Genomic DNA, 23,923 nt, shown 5'->3' on the forward strand with positions numbered 1-23,923 from the left:
GGTGGCGGTGGCGGCGGTGGTGGTGGTGGTGGCGGTGGTGGTGGTGGCGGTGGCGGTGGCGGCGGTGGTGGTGGCGGTGGCGGTGGTGGTGGCGGTGGTGGCGGCGGTGGTGGCGGTGGTGGCGGTGGTGGCGGTGGCGGTGGTGGCGGTGGTGGCGGCGGTGGTGGCGGTGGTGGTGGTGGCGGTGGTGGCGGTGGTGGCGGCGGTGGTGGCGGTGGTGGCGGCGGTGGTGGCGGTGGTGGTGGTGGCGGTGGTGGCGGTGGTGGCGGTGGTGGCGGTGGCGGTGGTGGCGGTGCTGGTGGCGGTGGTGGCGGCGGTGGTGGCGGTGGTGGCGGTGGTGGCGGTGGCGGTGGTGGTGGCGGTGGTGGTGGTGGCGGTGGCGGTGGTGGCGGTGGTGGTGGCGGTGGTGGTGGTGGCGGTGGCGGCGGTGGCGGCGGTGGTGGCGGTGGCGGTGGTGGTGGTGGCGGTGGTGGCGGTGGCGGTGGTGGCGGCGGTGGTGGTGGCGGTGGCGGTGGTGGCGGTGGTGGCGGTGGCGGTGGTGGCGGTGGTGGCGGCGGTGGTGGCGGTGGTGGCGGTGGTGGCGGTGGCCGTGGTGGCGGTGGTGGCGGCGGTGGTGGCGGTGGTGGCGGTGGCGGTGGTGGCGGTGGTGGCGGCGGTGGCGGCGGTGGTGGCGGTGGTGGTGGTGGCGGTGGTGGCGGTGCTGGTGGCGGTGGTGGCGGCGGTGGTGGCGGTGGTGGCGGTGGCGGTGGTGGTGGCGGTGGTGGTGGTGGCGGTGGTGGCGGTGGTGGTGGCGGTGGTGGTGGTGGCGGTGGCGGCGGTCGCGGTGGTGGCGGCGGTGGTGGCGGTGGTGGTGGTGGCGGTGGCGGTGGTGGCGGCGGTGGTGGTGGTGGCGGTGGTGGCGGTGGTGGTGGTGGCGGTGGTGGTGGTGGCGGTGGCGGTGGTGACGGCGGTGAAGTCGTCGCGGGAAATAACCGCGGCCCAGCGCGTGGGTGGCGGGGTTTCTTTCTCTCTCTTCAGGAGAGTCCTGCTCGGGATACATCGGCAACCCCGTTGGCGTGAGCGGTTGCGGGTTTTTTGTTGCTGTAGGTTTTTTGTTGTTGTAGGTTTTTTGTTGTTGTAGGTTTTTTTGGTGGGTTCAGCGGATTGCAGCACCCCCAACCTTCTTGCTCTACGTCCCCCCCCCACGAGTTCGCGAGAGTAGCCGCCATCGCGTCTCTCCGCACATCGCTCACGAGACACCCATGAGCACGCTGCAAGTGCGGGGTTTGTAATGGCCACCACCGCCACCGCCACCACCACCGCTCTGTCCAAAGTAAACCCTGGGTGGATTGGGGGTCCCTATGGGGGTCACCTATGTGGTTCCCTGGGGGGTCCCTGGTGGGGTCCCTGGGGGGGTCCCTAGGGAAGTCCCAAGGGGGTCTCTGGGGGGTCCTTAAGGGGGGTCCCTGGTGGGGTCCCTGGTGGAGTCCCTGGGGGGTCCCTGGTAGGGTCCCTGTGGGGTCTCTGGGGTCCCAAGGGGGTCTCTGGGGGGGTCCTAAAGGGGGTCCCAAGTGGGTCCCTGAGGGTTCCCTGGGGGTCCCTGGGGGGTCCCCGATTGCTCCTCACAGCGGCTGCTCCCCGGCACGGAGGGGGCGGAGGAGGAGGGGTCTGGTCGTGTGTCGCGCCACCACCACCGCCACCGCTGGGTCCTCGTGGAGGCGGTTGTCGTCGTCGCCGCCGTCTTGAGATGGCCGCGTTTCTCCGTCGTCAGCGGTCGCGGAGTTGACGATGGAGGCGACGGCGGTGGGCGTGGTGGGCGTGGAAGACGCGAGGGTTGCGTTGGTGTCGGTGGTGCGGTTGTGGTTGGGGGTGGTGTTGGTGGTGGTGGTGGTTGAGACAAGGGCGGCGTTATCGCCGCTCGTGGCGATGGGCACGCTGGTTGCGGTGGTGGCGGTGGTTGTGCTGTCGACGGCTTCAGTAGTGGGGGTGGTGTTGATGGCGGTGGTGTTGGTGGTGGAGTTGGTTGAGACAAGGGCGGCGTTACCGCCGTTCGTGGCGATGGGTCCGGTGGTGGTGGCGGCGGCGTCGACAGGATCAGTGGTGGCGGTGCCGTTGACGGCGGTGCTGGCGCTGCTGTCGGCGTGTGCCGAGTACGGAGGAGGAGGAGCGTCCGTGTAGTCGTCGTCGTCGTCGCTGTCGGCATCGGCGATGGCGGCGATGGCGGCGTGTGGCGGTGGCGGCGAGGCCTCGGCCTCTCCGGCAATCCGAGCGGCGTCGGCGTCGTCGGCGGGCAGCAGCGCCGCGACGCACTCGCTGTACGGGGGCGGCTTCAGCTCGCCGCTCCCTGCCGAACGCAAAACACAAAGGGTCACCACCACCACCACCACCGCGTGCAGCCTTTAACAGACCGCTGGGGCTTGGGATTTAAAGAAAAAAAGAAAAGAAAAAATCGCCGCCGCCGCCTTTATCATCATCAGCAGCAGCGCTGCCGGCATTGACGTCAACATCATCATCATCAGCAGCGCCGCTGGCATCAACATCACCATCATCATCATCAGCAGCGCCGCCGCCATCGTCAACATCATCATCAGCAGCGCTGCCGTCATCGTCAACATCATCATCATCACCAGCAGCGCCGCCATCAACATCATCATCATCAGCATCGCCGCCGCCATCATCGTCATCAACATCAACATCATCATCATCAGCAGCGCTGCCGCCATCAACATCAACATCATCATCAGCAGCGCTGCCGCCATCAACATCAACATCACCATTAGTAGCGCTGTCGTCATCAACATCATCATCAGCAGCGCCTCCGCCATCATCGTCATCAACATCATCATCAGCAGCGCTGCCGGCATCATCGTCCGTCAACATCATCATCAGCAGCGCCGCCGCCGCCATCAACATCATCATCAGCAGCGCTGCCGGCATCATCGTCGTCAACATCATCATCAGCAGCGCCGCCAGCATCGTCGTCAACATCATCATCAGCAGCGCCTCCGCCGCCATCGTCGTCAACATCATCATCAGCAGCGCCGCCAGCATCGTCGTCATCATCATCATCATCAGCAGCGCCTCCGCCATCATCGTCATCAACATCATCATCAGCTCCGCCGCCATCGTCAACATCATCGTCATCAACATCATCATCAGCAGCGCCGCCGCCATCATCGTCATCAACATCATCATCAGCAGTGCCGCCGCCATCATCGTCGTCAACATCATCATCAGGAGAGCCGCCGCTGCCGCCATCGTCATCATCATCATCAGCAGTGCCTCCGCCATCATCGTCATCAACATCATCATCAGCAGCGCCTCCGCCATCATCGTCATCAACATCATCATCAGCAGAGCCGCCGCTGCCGCCATCGTCATCATCATCATCAGCAGTGCCTCCGCCATCATCGTCATCAACATCATCATCAGCAGTGCCTCCGCCATCATCGTCATCAACATCATCATCAGCAGCGTCGCCGCCATCATCGTTGTCAACATCATCATCAGCAGAGCCGCCGCTGCCGCCATCGTCATCATCATCATCAGCAGTGCCTCCGCCATCATCGTCATCAACATCATCATCAGTAGCGCCTCCGCCATCATCGTCATCAACATCATCATCATCAGCAGTGCCTCCGCCATCATCGTCGTCATCATCATCATCAGCAGCGCCGCCGCCATCATCGTCGTCATCATCATCATCATCAGCAGCGCCGCCATCATCGTCGTCAACATCATCATCAGCAGCGCCGCCGTCATCATCATCATCAGCAGCGCCGCCATCATCGTCGTCAACATCATCATCAGCAGCGCCTCCGCCATCATCGACATCAACATCATCATCAGCGGCGCCGCCATCATCGACATCAACATCATCATCAGCAGCGCCGCCATCATCATCATCAACATCATCATCAGCAGCGCCTCCGCCATCATCGTCATCAACATCATCATCAGCAGCAGCGCCTCCGCCATCATCGACATCAACATCATCATCAGCAGCGCCGCCGCCATCATCGTCATCAACATCATCATCAGCAGCAGCGCCGCCGCCATCATCGTCATCAAGATCATCATCAGCAGCGCCGCCGCCATCATCGTCATCAACATCATCATCAGCAGCAGCGCCTCCGCCATCATCGACATCAACATCATCATCAGCAGCGCTTCCGCCATCATCGTCGTCAACATCATCATCAGCAGCGCCTCCGCCATCATCGTCATCAACAACATCATCAGCAGCGCCTCCGCCATCATCGTCATCAACATCATCATCAGCAGCGCCGCCGCCATCATCGTCATCAACATCATCATCAGCAGCGCCTCCGCCATCATCGTCATCATCATCAGCAGCGCCGCCATCATCGTCATCATCATCATCATCAGCAGCGCCGCCGCCATCATCATCGTCAACATCATCATCAGCAGCGCCTCCGCCATCATCGTCATCAACATCATCATCAGCAGCGCCTCCGCCATCATCGTCATCAACATCATCATCAGCAGCGCCTCCGCCGTGTCGCTTCTGGCCAAGAGCGAACAGCTCAACCGACTTCCCCACGGCACCAGCACAGCGCTCAGCCGGGCTTTGGCGAGCGACAGGCGCGGCCACTACCCCTGGTGCACTCCGGTGACTACCCCTGGTCCACTCTGGTGACTACCCCTGGTGCACTCTGGTGACTACCCCTGGTGCACTCTGGTGACTACCCCTGGTCTACTCTGTGACTACCCCTGGTCCACTCTGTGACTACCCCTGGTCCACTCTGTGACTACCCCTGGTCTACTCTGTGACTACCCCTGGTGCACTCTGGTGACTACCCCTGGTGCACTCTGGTGACTACCCCTGGTCCACTCGGTGACTACCCCTGGTCCACTCTGTGACTACCCCTGGTCCACTCCGGTGACTACCCCTGGTCCACTCGGTGACTACCCCTGGTCTACTCTGTGACTACCCCTGGCCCACTCTGGTGACTACCCCTGGTCCACTCGGGTGACTACCCCTGGTCCACTCTGTGACTACCCCTGGCCCACTCTGGTGACTACCCCTGGTCCACTCGGGTGACTACCCCTGGTCCACTCTGTGACTACCCCTGGCCCACTCTGGTGACTACCCCTGGTCCACTCGGTGACTACCCCTGGTGCACTCGGGTGACTACCCCTGGGCCACTCGGTGACTACCCCTGGGCCACTCCGGTGCCGCGCGGCGCTCGGCTACGGAGAGAAGGGGGGGGCATCGCCGATGGCCCCCGGTTAGCGCCGACACCCCGGACGCTTCCGGCTCGTCATCATGAACCGGGCAGTGGCGGTGGCTTTGGCTTCGCTGCTGCTGAGCGTGGCTGCCCGCAGCGAATCGGCGCGCAGCGAATCGGCGCGGCGAGGGGTTGGTGGACCACCGCGTGCACAGACGGTTGTGAAACTCCCGGCGGAGCGTCCAGGAGGCGCTGTGCCACCGATTATCGTCGTCGTCGTCGTCATCGGCAGCATCAACCCTTCAGGTGAAGTCACGTGGGTAGAAAATAAAATATTAAAATAAATCACGACGTTTCTGGCGCCCGAAACGTCGCGAATTATTTGTATTTTATTTTCTACCCACGTGACTTTACCGAAAGAACCAAAGAGTCGAGATGTATTTGAGCAGCTATGTCGCTCGTTTTCAGAAGCAACCTGCCTGTCACAATTGATAGCTCAACGAGGAGGCCATCACGGAGAAATGAATAGCAGCACCCAAATGCTCTCAAACGCGTGGTGATGTTGATTCTAAATGTGGAGGGAAAAACTGGAGGACACGGAGAAAAATGCTTGCGACCTCGGGGAGAGAGACACGCAAACTGCAAATATACAGCAGGCGTCAGGGTCGGGATTGAACCCATGACCTCCTGTAGACCAGGCGAGGTAGTTAACATCTCCTAGCCACCGTGATGATGATGAGAGAGAGAGACACGCAGACTCCAAATATACAGCAGGTGTCAGGGTCGGGATTGAACCCACGACCTCCTGTATACCAGGCGAAGTAGTTAACATCTCCTAGCCACCATGATGATGATGAGAGAGAGAGACACGCAAACTCCAAATATACAGCAGGCGTCAGGGTCGGGATCGAACCCACGACCTCCTGTACACCAGGCGAGGTAGTTAACATCTCCTAGCCACCGTGGTGCCATCATAGCAGCTACCATTGTCTGCCGTACTGCACGTCCCGGAGGGAGACCCGGATTCGGATTCCGTTTCGGTGCCGGCACCAATGGCAGGAGGGACCGACCGTGCGGGCGGACGATGGCATCATAGGGTGGCGGTGGCGGCTCCAGCTGGCTGTAGGAGGGCGCCGGGGTGAGCGAGCGCGAGGGAGAGCCCGGGGAGCCGTCCTCCCTCGCCGAGTACCAATTGTACCACACGCGGCTCTAGCGGACACACACACAGAGACAGGGTGAGAGAGGTGTACCACACACACACACAGAGAGAGACACACACACAGACACACACACACAGACACACACACACACACAGCGCGAGAGAGAGAGACAGGGTGAGAGTTGTACCACACACACACACAGAGACACACACACACACACAGAGACAGGGTGAGAGAGTTGTACCACACACACACAGACACACACACAGAGACAGGGTGAGAGAGTTGTACCACACGAGGCTCTAGCGGACACACACACACACAGAGAGACAGGGTGAGAGAGTAGTACCACACACACACACAGAGAGACAGGGTGAGAGAGTTGTACTACACGCGGCTCTAGCACACACACACACAGAGACAGGGTGAGAGAGTAGTACCACACACACACACAGAGACAGGGTGAGAGAGTAGTACCACACACAGCTCTAGCACACACACACACACAGAGACAGGGTGAGAGAGGTGTACTACACGTAGCTCTAGCACACACACACACACAGAGACAGGGTGAGAGAGTAGTACCACACACAGCTCTAGCACACACACACACACAGAGACAGGGTGAGAGAGTAGTACCACACGTAGCTCTAGCACACACACACACACAGAGACAGGGTGAGAGAGTAGTACCACACACACACACAGAGACAGGGTGAGAGAGTAGTACCACACACAGCTCTAGCACACACACACACACACAGAGACAGGGTGAGAGAGTAGTACCACACGTAGCTCTAGCACACACACACACACAGAGACAGGGTGAGAGAGTAGTACCACACGTAGCTCTAGCACACACACACACACACAGAGACAGGGTGAGAGAGTTGTACTACACGCGGCTCTAGCACACACACACACACAGAGGGTGAGAGAGACAGGGGGGGAATGGTACCACACTTATCACGAGGAAATTTCTAGCAGCTATCTCGTCTAGACACGTGTTTGATTTTAAATGTGGAGTGAAAAACCCGGAGGACCCGGGGAAAAATCCACACGACCACAAGGAGAACATGCTAACTCCGAATATAGAGCAGGCGTCAGGGTCAGGATCGAAACCATGTATCTCCAGTATACCAGGCGAAGTAGTTAACATCTCGCCCCTGTGAGTGAGCGTGCGGGAGTGAGCGAGAGTGAGTGAGTGTGAGAGAGGGAGGGTGCGAGTGTTTGAGCGTGCGAGTGAGTGTTTGAGCGTGCGAGTGAGCGAGCGTGCGAGTGAGCGAGCGTGCGAGTGTTTGAGCGAGAGTGAGCGAGCGTGCAAGTGAGTGTGCGTGCGAGTGTTTGAGCGTGCGTGTGAGTATTTGAGCGTGCGAGTGAGTGTGCGTGCGAGTGTTTGAGCGTGCGAGTGAGTGTGCGTGCGAGTGTTTGAGCGTGCGTGCGAGTATTTGAGCGTGTGAGTGAGCGTGCGTGTGAGTATTTGAGCGTGCGAGTGAGTGTGCGTGCGAGTGTTTGAGCGTGCGAGTGAGTGTGCGTGCGAGTGTTTGAGCGTGCGTGCGAGTATTTGAGCGTGTGAGTGAGTGTGCGTGTGAGTATTTGAGCGTGCGAGTGAGTGTGCGTGCGAGTGTTTGAGCGTGCGTGCGAGTATTTGAGCGTGTGAGTGAGCGTGCGTGTGAGTATTTGAGCGTGCGAGTGAGTGTGCGTGCGAGTGTTTGAGCGTGCGTGCGAGTATTTGAGCGTGTGAGTGAGCGTGCGTGTGAGTATTTGAGCGTGCGAGCGAGTGAGTGTGCGTGCGAGTGTTTGAGCGTGCGTGCGAGTGTTTAAGCGTGCGAGTGAGCGAGCGTGCGAGTGTTTGAGCGAGAGTGAGCGTGCGTGCGAGTGAGGGAGCGTGCGTGCGAGTGTTTGAGCGAGAGTGAGCGAGCGTGAGTGAGCGTGCATGCGAGCGAGAGTGAGGGAGCGTGAGTGAGCGAGCGTGTGAGTGTTTGAGCGAGCGAGTGTTTGAGCGAGCGCGAGTGTTTGAGCGAGCGAGTGTTTGAGCGTGCGAGTGTTTGAGCGAGAGCGAGTGTTTGAGCGTGCGAGTGTTTGAGCGTGCGAGTGTTTGAGCGAGAGCGAGTGTTTGAGCGTGCGAGTGTTTGAGCGAGTGTGTGAGCGTGAGTGAGTGAGCGTGAGTGAGCGAGCGTGTGAGTGTTTGAGCGAGTGTGTGAGCGAGCCTCACCGTGTGCCGCTGGTTGGCGGGGTGTGCGTAGGGGCGACCGCCGATGATGAGGATGCGCGCGTGGTCGGGGTCGTGCAGGAAGGCGTGCAGCTGGCGCTGCCGCGAGCGGTACCAGCACACGTAGAAGAGCACCTTGACCACGATGAACGCGATGACGATGCTGGTGGGGGCGGGGGTCGGGGGTCAAACATCGTGCGGGGTCAGGCGGGGGGGGGGGTCAGCGCCGTTCGGCCCCCTCCTCCCCCGTCGTCGCCGACTTCAACCGACGGACGATGGCCGTACTTCGCCGCGTCGGTCGGTGAAGGAGGAGCGGGTCGCGACACCTCGACACCGCGACACCGGTTCACCGGTGAACCGGATGGCGCTCCCCAACGCCGGCGTCGTCACACGCAAAGAACCTCGCACGAGCCGAGAGGTCAACCCTCCGCTGTCCTTTATGATTGTGCGCAAGCGTGAGTGTGTGTGCGTGTGTGTGCGTGCGTGTGTGCGTGTGTGCGTACGTGCGTGTGTGTGTGCGTGTGTACGTGTGTGTGCGTGTGCATGTGTGTGTTGCGTGTGTGTTACGTGTGTGCGTGCGTGTGTGTGCGTGTGTGTGTGTGAGCGTGTGCGTGTCTGTGCGTGTGAGTGCGGTGGGGAGCGGTGGTGTAGTGGTTAGCGCGCTGCGCTACGAACCCGGCGACCCGGGTTCGATTCTCGCTCACGGCCAACACCCAGTGACGATTATCTGAACCCTAGGTCGACTCGGCCTCAAATGAGTACCTGGTGCGGTGTGTAAACATCGCCGCTAGGGAGACAAAGGCGGCCGGGCGTGGTGTTGGCCACCCAGCCCCTCGTGTGCCGTGCCGGCCTTCATAGGTGCTCGCTAACAGCACTTGCCCCTACAGTCTGTCAAGGCTATACGGGAGATTTTTGTCTTTGTGCGTGTGCGTGCGTGCATTGGCATAGTAGGGGGGGCACAGGTGGTGCATCGGCCACTCATCTCAGTCGACCCGTGGCACCTGCTGGGTCTGCCCCGTGACCTCCTGCCAGCGGGCGTTCGACACTTCACGTGGCCTTAACATGGTGCACCTAGCCTGGCACGAGCGCCGTGGTGACGTCACCGCCACCGTTGATGTTGTTGTTGTGTCTGCGTGTGGCCCCTATCTCTGATGACTCTGGGTCGAGTGTCCACATCCCGATGGCCAAACCCTGCAGCTCACCACAGACTCACACGTCACTCACACACACGTGTGACGTCACTCACACACACGTGTGACAGCACTCACTCACACGTGTGACGTACTCACTCACACGTGTGACGTCACTCACACACACGTGTGACGTCACTCACACACGTATGACGTCACTCACTCACACGTGTCACTCACACGTGTCACTCACACGGGTCACTCACACGTGTGACGTCACTCACACGTGTGACGTCACTCACTCGCACGTGTGACGTCACTCACTCGCACGTGTGACGTCACTCACACAGAACTCACTCACACGGGTGACGTCACTCACACGGGTGACGCCACTCGCACGTGTGACGCCACTCGCACGTGTGACGCCACTCGCACGTGTGACGCCACTCGCACGTGTGACGTCACTCGCACGTGTGACGTCACTCACTCGCACGTGTGACGTCACTCACACTCACTCGTGTGACGTCACTCACTCACACGTGTGCCAGTACTCACATGTACCAGTAAATCTCCATGTCACCGACTGCTGGCGCCTCCCCGCCGGCTCCGGGCGCTGGCGGCGGCGGCGGCGCTGAGCTCAGCGTGGCCGAGACCGTCACCGTCACCGCGACCGTCACCGCGACCACGCCGGTCCTGCCGAGGGAGGAGCGTCAGCGGTTGCACCCCCCCCGCATCCCCCCTCCCCCCATCCCTCCCCATCCCTCCCCCCCATTCCCCCCCTCCCCCCATCCCTCCCCCCATCCCTCCCCCCCATCCTCCCCATCCCTCCCCCCATCCCTCCCTCCCATCGCTTCCCCCCCCATCCCCCCATCCCTCCCCCCCCATCCTCCCCATCCCTCCCCCCATCCCTCCCCCCCCATCCTCCCCATCCCTCCCCCCATCCCTCCCCCCATCCCTCCCCCCCATCCCCCCTCCCCCCATCCCTCCCCCCATCCCTCCCCATCCCTCCCCCCCCCATCCTCCCCATCCCTCCCCCCATCCCTCCCCCCATCCCTCCCCCCATCCCCCCTCCCCCCATCCCTCCCCCCATCCCTCCCCATCCCTCCCCCCATCCCTCCCCCCCCATCCTCCCCATCCCTCCCCCCATCCCTCCCCCATCCCTCCCCCCCATCCCCCCTCCCCCCATCCCTCCCCCCATCCCTCCCCATCCCTCCCCCCATCCCTCCCCATCCCCCCTCCCCCCCATCCATCCCCCCCCATCCCTCCCCCCCCCATCCCCCCCATCCCTCCCTCCAATTCCCTACCAACGCCCCCCATCCCTCCCACCCCCTCCACGCACCCCCTGTGCCTTGATCAGCTCAGGGGGTCCGTTGGAAGCCCCAATACAGGGACTCCTCGACTTACGAACGAGTTCTGTTCGTAAGTCGAATTGTTCGTGAACGCCAACTTCACCCCTGTCGATTCCAAACGCGTTGTACGGCGTGTGCACTAAACACGGGGAGTGGCCTTAAAAGTTGTTTACTCTCCTGCAGATGTAGATGCCACTGGTTCTTCGCGTTCTGCAGATGTAGATGCCACTGGTTCTTCATGTTCTGCAGATGTAGATGCCACTGGTTCTTCACGTTCTGCAGATGTAGATGCCACTGGTTCTTCATGTTCTGCAGATGTAGATGCCACTGGTTCTTCACGTTCTGCAGATGTAGATGCCACTGGTTCTTCACGTTCTGTAGATGTAGATGCCACTGGTTCTTCACGTTCTGTAGATGTAGATGCCACTGGTTCTTCACGTTTTGCAGATGTAGATGCCACTGGTTCTTCACGTTCTGCAGATGTAGATGCCACTGGTTCTTCACGTTCTGTAGATGTAGATGCCACTGGTTCTTCACGTTTTCCAGATGTAGATGCCACTGGTTCTTCACGTTCTACAGATGTAGATGCCACTGGTTCTTCACGTTCTGTAGATGTAGATGCCACTGGTTCTTCATGTTCTGCAGATGTAAATGCCACTGGTTCTTCACGTTCTGCAGATGTAGATGCCACTGGTTTCTTCACGTTCTACAGATGTAGATGCCACTGGTTCTTCACGTTCTGCAGATGTAGATGCCACTGGTTCTTCATATTCTGCAGATGTAGATGCCACTGGTTCTTCACGTTCTGCAGATGTAGATGCCACTGGTTCTTCACGTTCTGCAGATGTAGATGCCACTGGTTCTTCAAGTTCTGCAGATGTAGATGCCACTGGTTCTTCACGTTCTACAGATGTAGATGTCACTGGTTCTTCACGTTCTGCAGATGTAGATGCCACTGGTTCTTCATGTTCTGCAGATGTAGATGCCACTGGTTCTTCACGTTCTGCAGATGGAGATGCCACTGGTTCTTCACGTTCTGCAGATGTAGATGCCACTGGTTCTTCACGTTCTGCAGATGTAGATGCCACTGGTTCTTCAAGTTCTGCAGATGTAGATGCCACTGGTTCTTCACGTTCTACAGATGTAGATGCCACTGGTTCTTCATATTCTGCAGATGTAGATGCCACTGGTTCTTCACGTTCTGCAGATGTAGATGCCACTGGTTCTTGACGTTCTGCAGGTGTAGATGCCACTGGTTCTTCACGTTCTGCAGATGTAGATGCCACTGGTTCTTCACGTTCTGCAGATGTAGATGCCACTGGTTCTTGACGTTCTGCAGGTGTAGATGCCACTGGTTCTTCACGTTTTGCAGACGTAGATGCCACTGGTTCTTCACGTTTTGCAGATGTAGATGCCACTGGTTCTTCACGTTTTGCAGATGTAGATGCCACTGGTTCTTCACGTTCTGCAGATGTAGATGCCACTGGTTCTTCACGTTCTGTAGATGTAGATGCCACTGGTTCTTCACGTTCTGCAGATGTAGATGCCACTGGTTCTTCACGTTCTGCAGATGTAGATGCCACTGTTTCTTCATCTCCTGTAAATGTAGATGCCACTGGTTCTTCACGTTCTGCAGATGTAGATGCCACTGGTTCTTCATCTCCTGTAAATGTAGATGCCACTGGTTCTTCACGTTCTGCAGATGTAGATGCCACTGGTTCTTCACGTTCTGCAAATGTAAATGCCACTGTTTCTTCATCTCCTGTAAATGTAGATGCCACTGGTTTTTCACGTTCTGCAGATGTAGATGCCACTGGTTCTTCAAGTTCTGCAGATGTAGATGCCACTGCTTCTTCACGTTCTGCAGATGTAGATGCCACTGGTTCTTCACGTTCTGCAGATGTAGATGCCACTGGTTCTTCACGTTCTGCAGATGTAGATGCCACTGGTTCTTCAAGTTCTGCAGATGTAGATGCCACTGGTTCTTCATGTTCTGCAGATGTAGATGCCACTGGTTCTTCATATTCTGCAGATGTAGATGCCACTGGTTCTTCACGTTCTGCAGATGTAGATGCCACTGGTTCTTGACGTTCTGCAGATGTAGATGCCACTGGTTCTTCACGTTCTGTAGATGTAGATGCCACTGGTTCTTCATGTTCTGTAGATGTAGATGCCACTGGTTCTTCACGTTCTACAGATGTAGATGCCACTGGTTCTTCATGTTCTGCAGATGTAGATGCCACTGGTTCTTCGCGTTCTGCAGATGTAGATGCCACTGGTTCTTCACGTTCTGTAGATGTAGATGCCACTGGTACTTCACGTTCTGCAGACGTAGATGCCACTGGTTTTTCACGTTCTACAGATGTAGATGCCACTGGTTCTTCACGTTCTACAGGTGTAGATGCCACTGGTTCTTCATATTCTGCAGATGTAGATGCCACTGGTTCTTCATATTCTGCAGATGTAGATGCCACTGGTTCTTCGCGTTCTGCAGATGTAGATGCCACTTGTTCTTCACGTTCTGTAGATGTAGATGCCACTGGTACTTCACGTTCTGCAGACGTAGATGCCACTGGTTCTTCACGTTCTACAGATGTAGATGCCACTGGTTCTTCACGTTCTACAGGTGTAGATGCCACTGGTTCTTCACGTTCTGCAGATGTAGATGCCACTGGTTCTTCATATTCTGCAGATGTAGATGCCACTGGCTCTTCATTTTCTGCAGATGTAGATGCCACTGGTTTTTCATATTCTGCAGATGTAGATGCCACTGGTTCTTCATTTTCTACAGATGTAGATGCCACGACCGCCATCTATTGCGCGGCAATTTAAAGACAAATACCTCCCCTGCGCATGATAGCCTTCAGAGACTGTTGGGGCAAGTGCTGTTAGCGAGCACCTATGAAGGCCGGCACGGCACACGAGGGGGTGGGTGGCCAGCACCACGCCCGGTCGCCTTTGTCTCACCAGTGGCAAGGCTTACGACACACCGCACCAGGTACTCATTTAAGGCTGAGTCGACCTAGGGGAGGCCCAGGACCGGTTCAGATAATCGTCACTGGGTGTTGGCCGTGAGCGGGAATCGAACCCGGGTCGCCAGGATCATAGCGCAGTGCGCTAACCGCTACACTACCGCTCCCCACACACACAAACACAGACACACACACACGCACAGGCACACACAGGCACACGCACACACACAGGCACACACACATCCACGCACACAGAGCTACACGCACACACAGACACAAAAACACACACACAGAGACACACAGAGCCACGCACACAGGCACAGACACACGCACACAGGCACACACACACAACAACAACCGCCATTCGCCACTAAGTGGCGGTGCCAGGCCATGTGCACCTTGAGGCCACGTGAAGTGTCGAACGCCCGCTGGCAGGAGGTCACGGGGCAGACCCAGGTGCCACGGGTCGACTGACTGATGCACTACCTGTGCCCCCTACTATGCCAACTTGCTGTGCTTTAGCCACCCGGCGCTCCACTCGTTGTTGTGAGCGTCGCTCCTCCGCCCCCCGTTGTTGTTGGAGGGCGACTGCCTCCAACTGCCCAGTAGCGTCCTTCACAGAGGCTGATCTTGACACCGCTGGTACCCGTCATCGGCAAGTCCACTCAGCTCCACGTCCTCCTGTACCACATCACTCCATCTCTTCTCTAGCCCGTGCCGCGCCCGTTTAGCCCCCTCGATCCGGCCGAACAAAAGCTGTTTAGGCATGCGGTGGCTGGGCATGAGGGCTACATGACCCAGCCAACGCAGCCTTGCCTGCCGGAGGAGCTCACCGATGGGACTTTGCCCAGACACACACAGACACGCACACACAGACACACACACACACACGGCTCTCGTAGCCGACTCCAAACGATCACGGATGTGGGCTGAATCAAATCGATATCCCCTGCACTCTCCACTCGCACGAGAGTCGCACGAAATGTGAAGAGGTGAAGTGAGCATCCCAATGCGAGTGATGTGCTCGCAACATTGGCAGCCCAAGGACTTGCCAGTACCGCTACTGCGATGGCCTATGTGGTGGTTGTTGTTGTTGTTGTCTTGTTGTTTTTGTTGTTGTCTTGGTGTGGCACTGTTGTTGTTGTTGTCTTGGTGTGGCACTGTTGTTGTTGTCTTGGTGCTTTCGCTGTTGTCTTGGTGTGGCACTGTTTCTGTTGTTGTTGTTGTCTTGGTGTGGTCTGTGGTTGTGGTTGTTGTTGTTGTCTTGGTGTGGCACTGTTGTTGTGGTTGTTGTTGTTGTCTTGGTGTGGGCTGGGACTGTTGTTGTCTTGGTGTGGTCTGTGGTTGTTGTTGTCTTGGTGTGGTCTGTGGTTGTTGTTGTTGTTGTTGTTGTTTTCTTGGTGTGGGCTTGGACTGTTGTTGTCTTGGTGTGGTCTGTGGTTGTGGTTGTTGTTGTTGTCTTGGTGTGGTCTGTGGTTGTTGTTGTTGTTGTTTTCTTGGTGTGGGCTGTGGTTGTTGTTGTTGTCTTGGTGTGGTCTGTGACTGTTGTTGTTGTTGTTGTCTGCGTATGGTCTGGGACTGTTGTTGTTTAGCTCCCTTGCCCCAAGCTTGCATTTGGTGTTGCCAAATCGGCAGGAATGTATCCACTTGTGCAATGTGTGCACTCCCACACTCAATGCACATTCACTCAGAGCGGCTTGATTTCAACTCTCCTCCACATCGCTCCAACATCGTCGTCGTCTGCATCGTCTGTTCATATCGACTTCACTTGGACATCCGTTACAAAGAGCTTAAGAGCTCATCAGATTCCAGCAGTTGAAAGGAAGATTCTGATCATTCTGCACCCTTTTGGGCCCTCCACGTTATAAAGACAAATACCTCCCCTGCGCATGATAGCCTTCAGAGACTGTTGGGGCAAGTGCTGTTAGCGAGCACCTATGAAGGCCGGCACGGCACACGAGGGGGTGGGTGGCCAGCACCACGCCCGGTCGCCTTTGTCTCCCCAGTGGCGAGGCTTACGACACACCGCACCAGGTACTCATTTGAGGCTGAGTCGACCTAGGGGAGGCACAGGACCGGTTCATATAATCGTCACCGGTGTTGGCCGTGAGCGGGAATTGAACTCGGGTCGCCGGGTTCGTAGCGCAGCGCGCTAACCGCTACACTAGCAACCTCACACAACAACCGCCCATTCGCCACAAAGTGGCGGTGACGTCACCGCGGCGCTTGTGCCAGGCTACGTGCACGTTGAGGCCACGTGAAGTGTCGAACGCCCGCTAGCAGGAGGTCACGGGGCAGACCCAGGTGCCACGGGTCGACTGACTGAGACGAATGGCTGATGCACCACCTGTGCCCCCTACTGTGCCAACTTGCTGTGCTTTAGCCACCCGGCGCTCCGCTCGTTGTTGTGAGCGTCGCTCCTCTGCCCTCCGTTGTTTGGGGAGGGCGACTGCCTCCAACTGCCCAGTAGCAGCAGCAGCGTCCTTCACGAGCCTCCTCCATTTCATCATCATCATCATCACAAACTCCACCACTATCATTGACCCCCATCTATCCCATCAGAATAATGACCACCATCATCACAATCACTATGACCACCACAATCACCACCAATCATCGCCATCCACTCCTCCACCACCATCATCAACATGACCACCATCATCACAATCACTATGACCACCACAATCACCACCAATCATCGCAATCCACTCCTCCACCACCATCATCAACATGACCACCATCATTACAATCAAAGACAAACATTCCCTCCACCACCCTGTTAGGGCAAGCGCTGTTAGCGAGCACCTATTAAGGGCCATGGTCAAAACCACGCCCGGCCGCCTTTGTCTCCCCAGCGGGGTGGGGGATGTGGGGTTCGTAGCGCGAACCACTTCGCCCACCGCTCCACCATCACCCATCAACACCAAAGACAAAGACCCCCCGTACAGCCTTAACGGACTTCGGGGCCAAGTGCTGTCAGCGAGTGCCCGTCTATCATCAACAACAACAACAACCGCCGCTGATATTCGCCACTAGGTGGCGCTGATGTCACCGCGGCGCTCGTGCCAGGCTAGGTGCACGTTGAGGCCACGTGAAGTGTCGAACGCCCGCTGGCAGAAGGTCGCTTCCCAACGCCACCACCACCACCAACCACCACCACCACCACCATCAACCACCACCACCACCAACCACCACCACCACCACCACCAACCACCACCACCACCAACCACCACCCACAACCACCACCAACCACCAACCACCAACCACCACCACCACCGCCACCCACCACCGCCACCCACCACCGCCAACCACCACCACCACCACCACCACCACCACCAACCACCACCAACCACCACCACCATGAACCACCAACCACCACCCACCACCACCATCAACCACCAACCACCACCACCACCAACCACCACCAACCACCACCACCACCAACCACCACCACCAACCACCACCACCACCACGACGACGATGATCGATGCCGGATGATCCTCGTAGCAAAAGTCGCTACAAATGTTTTCAAGGGCTATCAATTCCGGTGCATTGATTCTGCACTTGCTCTATTACTATAGTACTATACCGCCTTCGACTTTTACGAACGACCGGGTGTTTAAGGATAGCGATTTGTCGTATTATCTGGCTGTATAGCGAATGCAAAAATACAATTACTTTACTGTGCGAGTAAACATTTTGTGTTTTAATATTTAAGTGTTTTTTTTTTTATTATGGCCCTTTGTAACTTATGCTACAGGCCCCGCACTAACTTGGTCCGGCACTTAAGACGACGATGGTGATGGAATGTAATCAACTCACCTGTACGGGCGGGAGAGGCTGCGATTCGGGGCTCAAACTCGAGCCACGGATCCTCGTGTGTCATTACACACAGAGACGACTTGCAGAGACACACACACACACACAGAGACGTGTCGAGTTACACACAGAGACGTGTCGAGTTACACACAGAGACGTGTCGAGTTACACACACAGAGGCGTGCAGAGAGTTACACACAGAGACGACTTGCAGAGAGACACACAGAGAGACGTGTCGAGTTACACACAGAGACGTGAAGAGTTACACACAGAGACATACACACAGAGCATCTATACATACAGAACATACACACAGAGCAGCTATACATACACATGTATACAAAGTTACACAAAGTGTCCCCACTCACAATGTGTACACACACACACGGAGATACACACAACCATGGTATGTACACCCATGTCGAACACACGGCAACGCGGACAACAGAAGGCAGCACACACGCACACCCCAGTAGTTACACACACACACACCCCAGTAGCTACACACACACACCAGTGACCACACACACACACACACCAGTAATTACACACACACACACCAGTGACTACACACACACCAGTAGACACACACACACACCAGTAGATACACACACACACACCAGTAGTTACACACACACACCCCAGTAGCTACACACACACACACCCCAGTAGCTACACACACACACACCAGTGACTACACACACACCAGTAGATACACACACACACACCAGTAGATACACACACACTAGTGGCTACACACACACACACTAGTGGCTACACACACACACACTAGTGGCTACACACACCCCAGTGACTACACACACACCAGTAGTTACACACACACACACCAGTAGATACACACACACACACACCAGTGACTACACACACACACACACCAGTAGTTACACACACACACACCAGTAGTTACACACACACACCAGTAGATACACACACACACACTAGTGGCTACACACACACACACCAGTAGATACACACACACACACACCAGTAGATACACACACACACCAGTAGTTACGCACACACACACACCAGTGACTACACACACACATACACACACACTAGTGACTACACACACACCCCAGTGACTACACACACACCAGTAGTTACACACACACACACCAGTAGATACACACACACACCAGTGACTACACACACACACACACCAGTAGTTACACACACACACCAGTGACTACACACACACACACCAGTAGTTACACACACACCAGTGACTACACACACACACGCACCAGTGACTACACACACACACACACCAGTAGTTACACACACACACACACTAGTGACTACACACACACACCAGTAGTTACACACAAACACACCAGTGACTACACACACACACACCAGTAGTTACACACACACACACCCCAGTAGCTACACACACACATACCAGTGACTACACACACACACACCAGTGACTACACACACACACACCAGTGACTACACACACACACACTAGTGACTACACACACACACACTAGTGGCTACACACACACACACTAGTGGCTACACACACACACACCCCAGTAGTTACACACACACACACCAGTAGTTACACACACACACACCAGTGACTACACACACACACACACAGTAGTTACACACACACCCCAGTAGTTACACACACACACACCAGTAGTTACACACACACACACACCAGTAGTTACACACACACACACACACCAGTGACTACACACACACACACCAGTAGATACACACACACACCAGTAGTTACACACACACTAGTGGCTACACACACACACACCAGTGACTACACACACACACACACCAGTGACTACACACACACCAGTAGTTACACACACACTAGTAGTTACACACACACACCAGTAGATACACACACACACACCAGTAGTTACACACACACACACCAGTAGATACACACACACACACACCAGTAGATACACACACACACACACCAGTAGATACACACACACCAGTAGATACACACACACACCAGTAGATACACACACACACACACACCAGTAGATACACACACACCAGTAGATACACACACACACACACACCAGTAGATACACACACACCAGTAGATACACACACACACCAGTAGATACACACACACACACCAGTAGATACACACACACCAGTAGATACACACACACACCAGTAGATACACACACACACACCAGTGACTACACACACGCGCGCAAAGTTACAAAAGTCGCGTACACACGGAGACGTGCAGAGATGAACGACACAAAGAGCTCGTGCTCGCAAGGCGGAGAGAGAGAGGAACAGAGAGAGGCACAGAGAGAGAGAGGAGAGAGAGGCAGAGAGAGAGGCACAGAGAGAGAGGCACAGAGAGAGAGGCACAGAGAGAGAGGCACAGAGAGAGAGGCACAGAGAGAGAGGCACAGAGAGAGAGGCACAGAGAGAGAGGCACAGAGAGAGAGGCACAGAGAGAGAGGCACAGAGAGAGAGGCACAGAGAGAGAGGCACAGAGAGAGAGGCACAGAGAGAGAGGCACAGAGAGAGAGGCACAGAGAGAGAGCGAGAAGGGCTGCGTGCAGAACGAGAGAGAGCGAGCGAGAGGTGGGGAGGTGGGGCTTTACACAAAGCAGAGTTTAAAAATGTAATTTAATTTTTTTTTACGGAATGATGAACGAAGCAAAGTGCCGAATACACCGAGCATCTTCTTGTTTCCACTGATCGTAAAAAAAAGGGAGAGAGAGAGGGAGAGAGTGAGATGCTAAGAGAGGGGGGAAGAGAGATGGGGGCAAAGAGAGGGGGGGGGGCAGAGAGAGGGGGTCAGAGAGAGGGGGAGGCTAAGAGAGGGGGGGCAGAGAGGGGGGGCAGAAAGGGGGGCAGAGAGAGAAGGGGGGGCAGAGAGAGGGGGGGCAGAGAGATGGAGGCAGAGAGAGGGGGAGGCTAAGAGAGAGGGGGTCAGAGAGAGGGGAAGGCTAAGAGAGGGGGAGGCTAAGAGAGGGGGGGCAGAGAGAGAGGGGGCAGAGAGAGGGGAAGGCAGAGAGAGGGGGAGGCTAAGAGAGGGGGGGCAGAGAGAGAGGGGGCAGAGAGAGGGGAAGGCAGAGAGAGGGGGAGGCTAAGAGAGGGGGGGCAGAGAGAGGGGGACAGAGAGGGGGGGGCTAAGAGAGGGGGGCAGAGAGAGGGGGGGGCAGAGAGAGGGGGAGGCTAAGAGAGGGGGGCAGAGAGAGGGGGAGGCAGAGAGAGGGGGGGCAGAGAGAGGGGGACAGAGAGGGGGGGGGCTAAGAGAGGGGGGCAGAGAGAGGGGGAGGCAGAGAGAGGGGGAGGCTAAGAGAGGGGGGCAGAGAGAGGGGGAGGCAGAGAGAGGGGGAGGCTAAGAGAGGGGGGCAGAGAGAGGGGGAGGCAGAGAGAGGGGGAGGCTAAGAGAGGGGGGGGCAGAGAGAGGGGGACAGAGAGGGGGGGGGGGCAGAGAGCGAGAGAGTGGGATGAAGACGGCTGCTGAGGAGTTGTGGAACTGCGCTCGCCGCTCGCCCAGGGCGGGTTGGGTGAGTGGAGCAGCAAAGACAAAAGATTCCACACACACACATACACACACATACACACACATACACACATTCATATACACACATTCATATACACACATTCATATACACACATTCATACACACACATACATATATACACACACACATACACACACACACATACACACTCACATACACACATTCATATACACACACACACATACACACACTCACATACACACACACACATACACACATTCACACACTCACATACACACACACATACACACACTCACATACACACATTCACACACATACACACACTCACTCATACACACACTCACACATACACACATACACACACACGTACACACACACGTACACACACACGTACACACACTCACATACACACATATACACACACATACACACACATACACATACATAGACATACACTCACACACACATCCACACACATCCCCACACACACACACACACATCCACACACATCCACACACAACAACCGCCATTCGCCACTAAGTGGCGGTGACGTCACCACGACGCTTGTGCCAGGCCATGTGCACCTTGAGGCCACCACGTGAAGTGTCGAACGCCCGCTGGCAGGAGGTCACGGGGCAGACCCAGCAGGTGCCACGGGTCGACTGACTGAGATGACCGAGATGACTGGCTGATGCACCACCTGTGCCCCCTACTGTGCCAACTTGCTGTGCTTTAGTCACCCGGCGCTCCGCTCGTTGTTGTGAGCGTCGCTCATCCGCCCTCCGTTGTTGCTGGAGGGCGACTGCCTCCAACTGCCCAGACACATCCACACACGAACACACGCACACACACACACGAACACACACACGCACACGAACACACACACGTACACACACACGCACACACATACACACACACATCCACACATCCCCACACACACATCCCCTCCGCCTCGGACGGCTGCCTGATGAAGGCCGCTTGCGTCGCGATCGAAACGTCGCGGGTTTTTTTTTCGCTTTTATTTTTTGTTCAATTTATTCTTTTACATTTTTTATTTCAGAAATGTTTTTATTTGCATTGTATTTCCTATCTACGCGACTTTACCGAAAGAGCCAAGAAGATGAATTCCTCAAAATTTTACAGACGGCCAAATGCCCTTGGCGATGTGGGTCAGGGGTTGTGGGTCAGGGGTTGTAGGTCAGGGGTTGTAGGTCAGGGGTTGTGGGTCAGGGGTTGTGGGTCAGGGGTTGTGTGTCAGGGGTTGTGAGTCAGGGGTTGTGGGTCAGGGGTTGTAGGTCAGGGGTTGTGGGTCAGGGGTTGTGGGTCAGGGGTTGTAGGTCAGGGGTTGTAGATCAGGGGTTGTGGGTCAGGGGTTGTGTGTCAGGGGTTGTGGGTCAGGGGTTGTGGGTCAGGGGTTGTGGGTCAGGGGTTGTGGGTCAGGGGTTGTGGGTCAGGGGTTGTGGGTCAGGAGTTGTGGGTCAGGAGTTGTGGGTCAGGGGTTGTGGGTCAGGGGTTGTGGGTCAGGGGTTGTAGGTCAGAGGTTGTGGGTCAGGGGTTGTGGGTCAGGGGTTGTGGGTCAGGGGTTGTAGGTCAGAGGTTGTGGGTCAGGGGTTGTGGGTCAGGGGTTGTGGGTCAGGAGTTGTGGGTCAGGAGTTGTGGGTCAGGGGTTGTGGGTCAGGGGTTGTGGGTCAGGGGTTGTAGGTCAGAGGTTGTGGGTCAGGGGTTGTGGGTCAGGGGTTGTGGGTCAGGGGTTGTGGGTCCAACCGTGAGGGTGGAGGTTGGGTGCGAGCGTCAATAGACATTTTGTTTGTTTCATTCTCATAAACTCTGGAATTCATGAACACAGGCAACGCCGTTATCCCTTGCAGCCATAACCACCACCCCCCTCCACTCCAACCTCCCCCTCTCCAACCCACCCACTCTAAAACCCCCACCTCTCCACCCCCCTCCACCCCCTCTCCACCCCCGCCTCTCCACCCCATCCACATCTCCCCCTCCTCTCCTCTCCCCCGCCTCTCCACCCCCCTCCACCCCCTCCACCTCTCCCCCACCTCTCCACCCCCCCTCCTCTCCACCCCTCCCCTCCCTCTCCACCCCCTCCTCTCCCCCCACCCCTCCTCTCCCCCCTCTCCACCTCTCCCCCCTCTCCACCCCCCTACACCCCCTCCTCTCCCCCCACCTCTTCACCCCCCTCCACCTCTCCACCCCCCCACCTCTCCCCCCACCTCTCCACCTCCCTCCTCCACCTCTCCACCCCCTCCTCTCCCCCCACCTCTCCACCCCCTCCTCTCCCCCCTCTCCACCCCCTCCACCCCCCCCTGTCCACCCCCCTCCACCCCCCACCCCCCCCCCCCTTGTCCACCCCCCCTCCCCCCCCCTCTCCCCCCCTCCCCCACGGTAAAACGTTGAGTCTGCAAGATGTTCCTCTCCACGTGGAATCAACGCCGGGACGAGTCCATGGCCCCAAGTTTAGACTTTCACGCCACCAGCCGGCACCACCCCCAGCAGGAGCAGCAGCAGCAAACAAACAACGCATTTACATTTGTCGGGCAGCCACGGAGTTTATGAACCCAGGAAAAAAAATTGCAGC

General features: G+C 56.9%; 1 protein-coding gene across 4 annotated transcripts; it reads right to left on the reverse strand.

Moving 5' to 3' along the window:
- Window positions 1–886: 886 nt before the first annotated feature.
- On the reverse strand, window positions 887–20,313 carry LOC133357963 (uncharacterized). 4 transcript variants are annotated; one of them, XM_061576186.1, is made up of 6 exons: window positions 20,058–20,313; window positions 17,817–17,895; window positions 10,229–10,366; window positions 8,547–8,706; window positions 6,242–6,380; window positions 887–2,323 (listed from the first exon to the last, which is right to left on the reverse strand). In XM_061576186.1, the coding sequence occupies exons 3-6, from the start codon at window positions 10,246–10,248 to the stop codon at window positions 1,602–1,604; spliced, it is 1,041 nt and encodes a 346-aa protein (XP_061432170.1). In that variant the 5' UTR covers window positions 10,249–10,366; window positions 17,817–17,895; window positions 20,058–20,313; the 3' UTR covers window positions 887–1,601. The 4 variants fall into 4 exon arrangements, with proteins under 4 accessions (XP_061432170.1, XP_061432173.1, XP_061432169.1 ...); XM_061576189.1 differs by having other exon boundaries at window positions 10,235–10,366; window positions 17,817–20,313; XM_061576185.1 differs by lacking the exon at window positions 20,058–20,313 and having other exon boundaries at window positions 17,817–19,899.
- Between the last annotated feature and the right edge of the window lie 3,610 nt (window positions 20,314–23,923).

The sequence above is a fragment of the Lethenteron reissneri genome, chromosome 60 (genome assembly GCF_015708825.2).
Source record: "Lethenteron reissneri isolate LAM-NWPU_2019-01 chromosome 60, ASM1570882v1, whole genome shotgun sequence".
Classification (NCBI taxonomy): Eukaryota; Metazoa; Chordata; class Hyperoartia; order Petromyzontiformes; family Petromyzontidae; genus Lethenteron; species Lethenteron reissneri.

Excerpts from the sequence above, each read along its gene's own strand:
- LOC133357963 (XM_061576186.1), bottom strand. The coding sequence starts at position 10,248 with ATGGAGATTTACTGGTACAT. Across the intron at positions 6,381-8,546 it reads CCGCCAACCAGCGGCACACG|AGCCGCGTGTGGTACAATTG; the intron begins GTGAGGCTCGCT and ends TGTGTCCGCTAG. Across the intron at positions 2,324-6,241 it reads TGCCATCGTCCGCCCGCACG|GGAGCGGCGAGCTGAAGCCG; the intron begins GTCGGTCCCTCC and ends TGCGTTCGGCAG.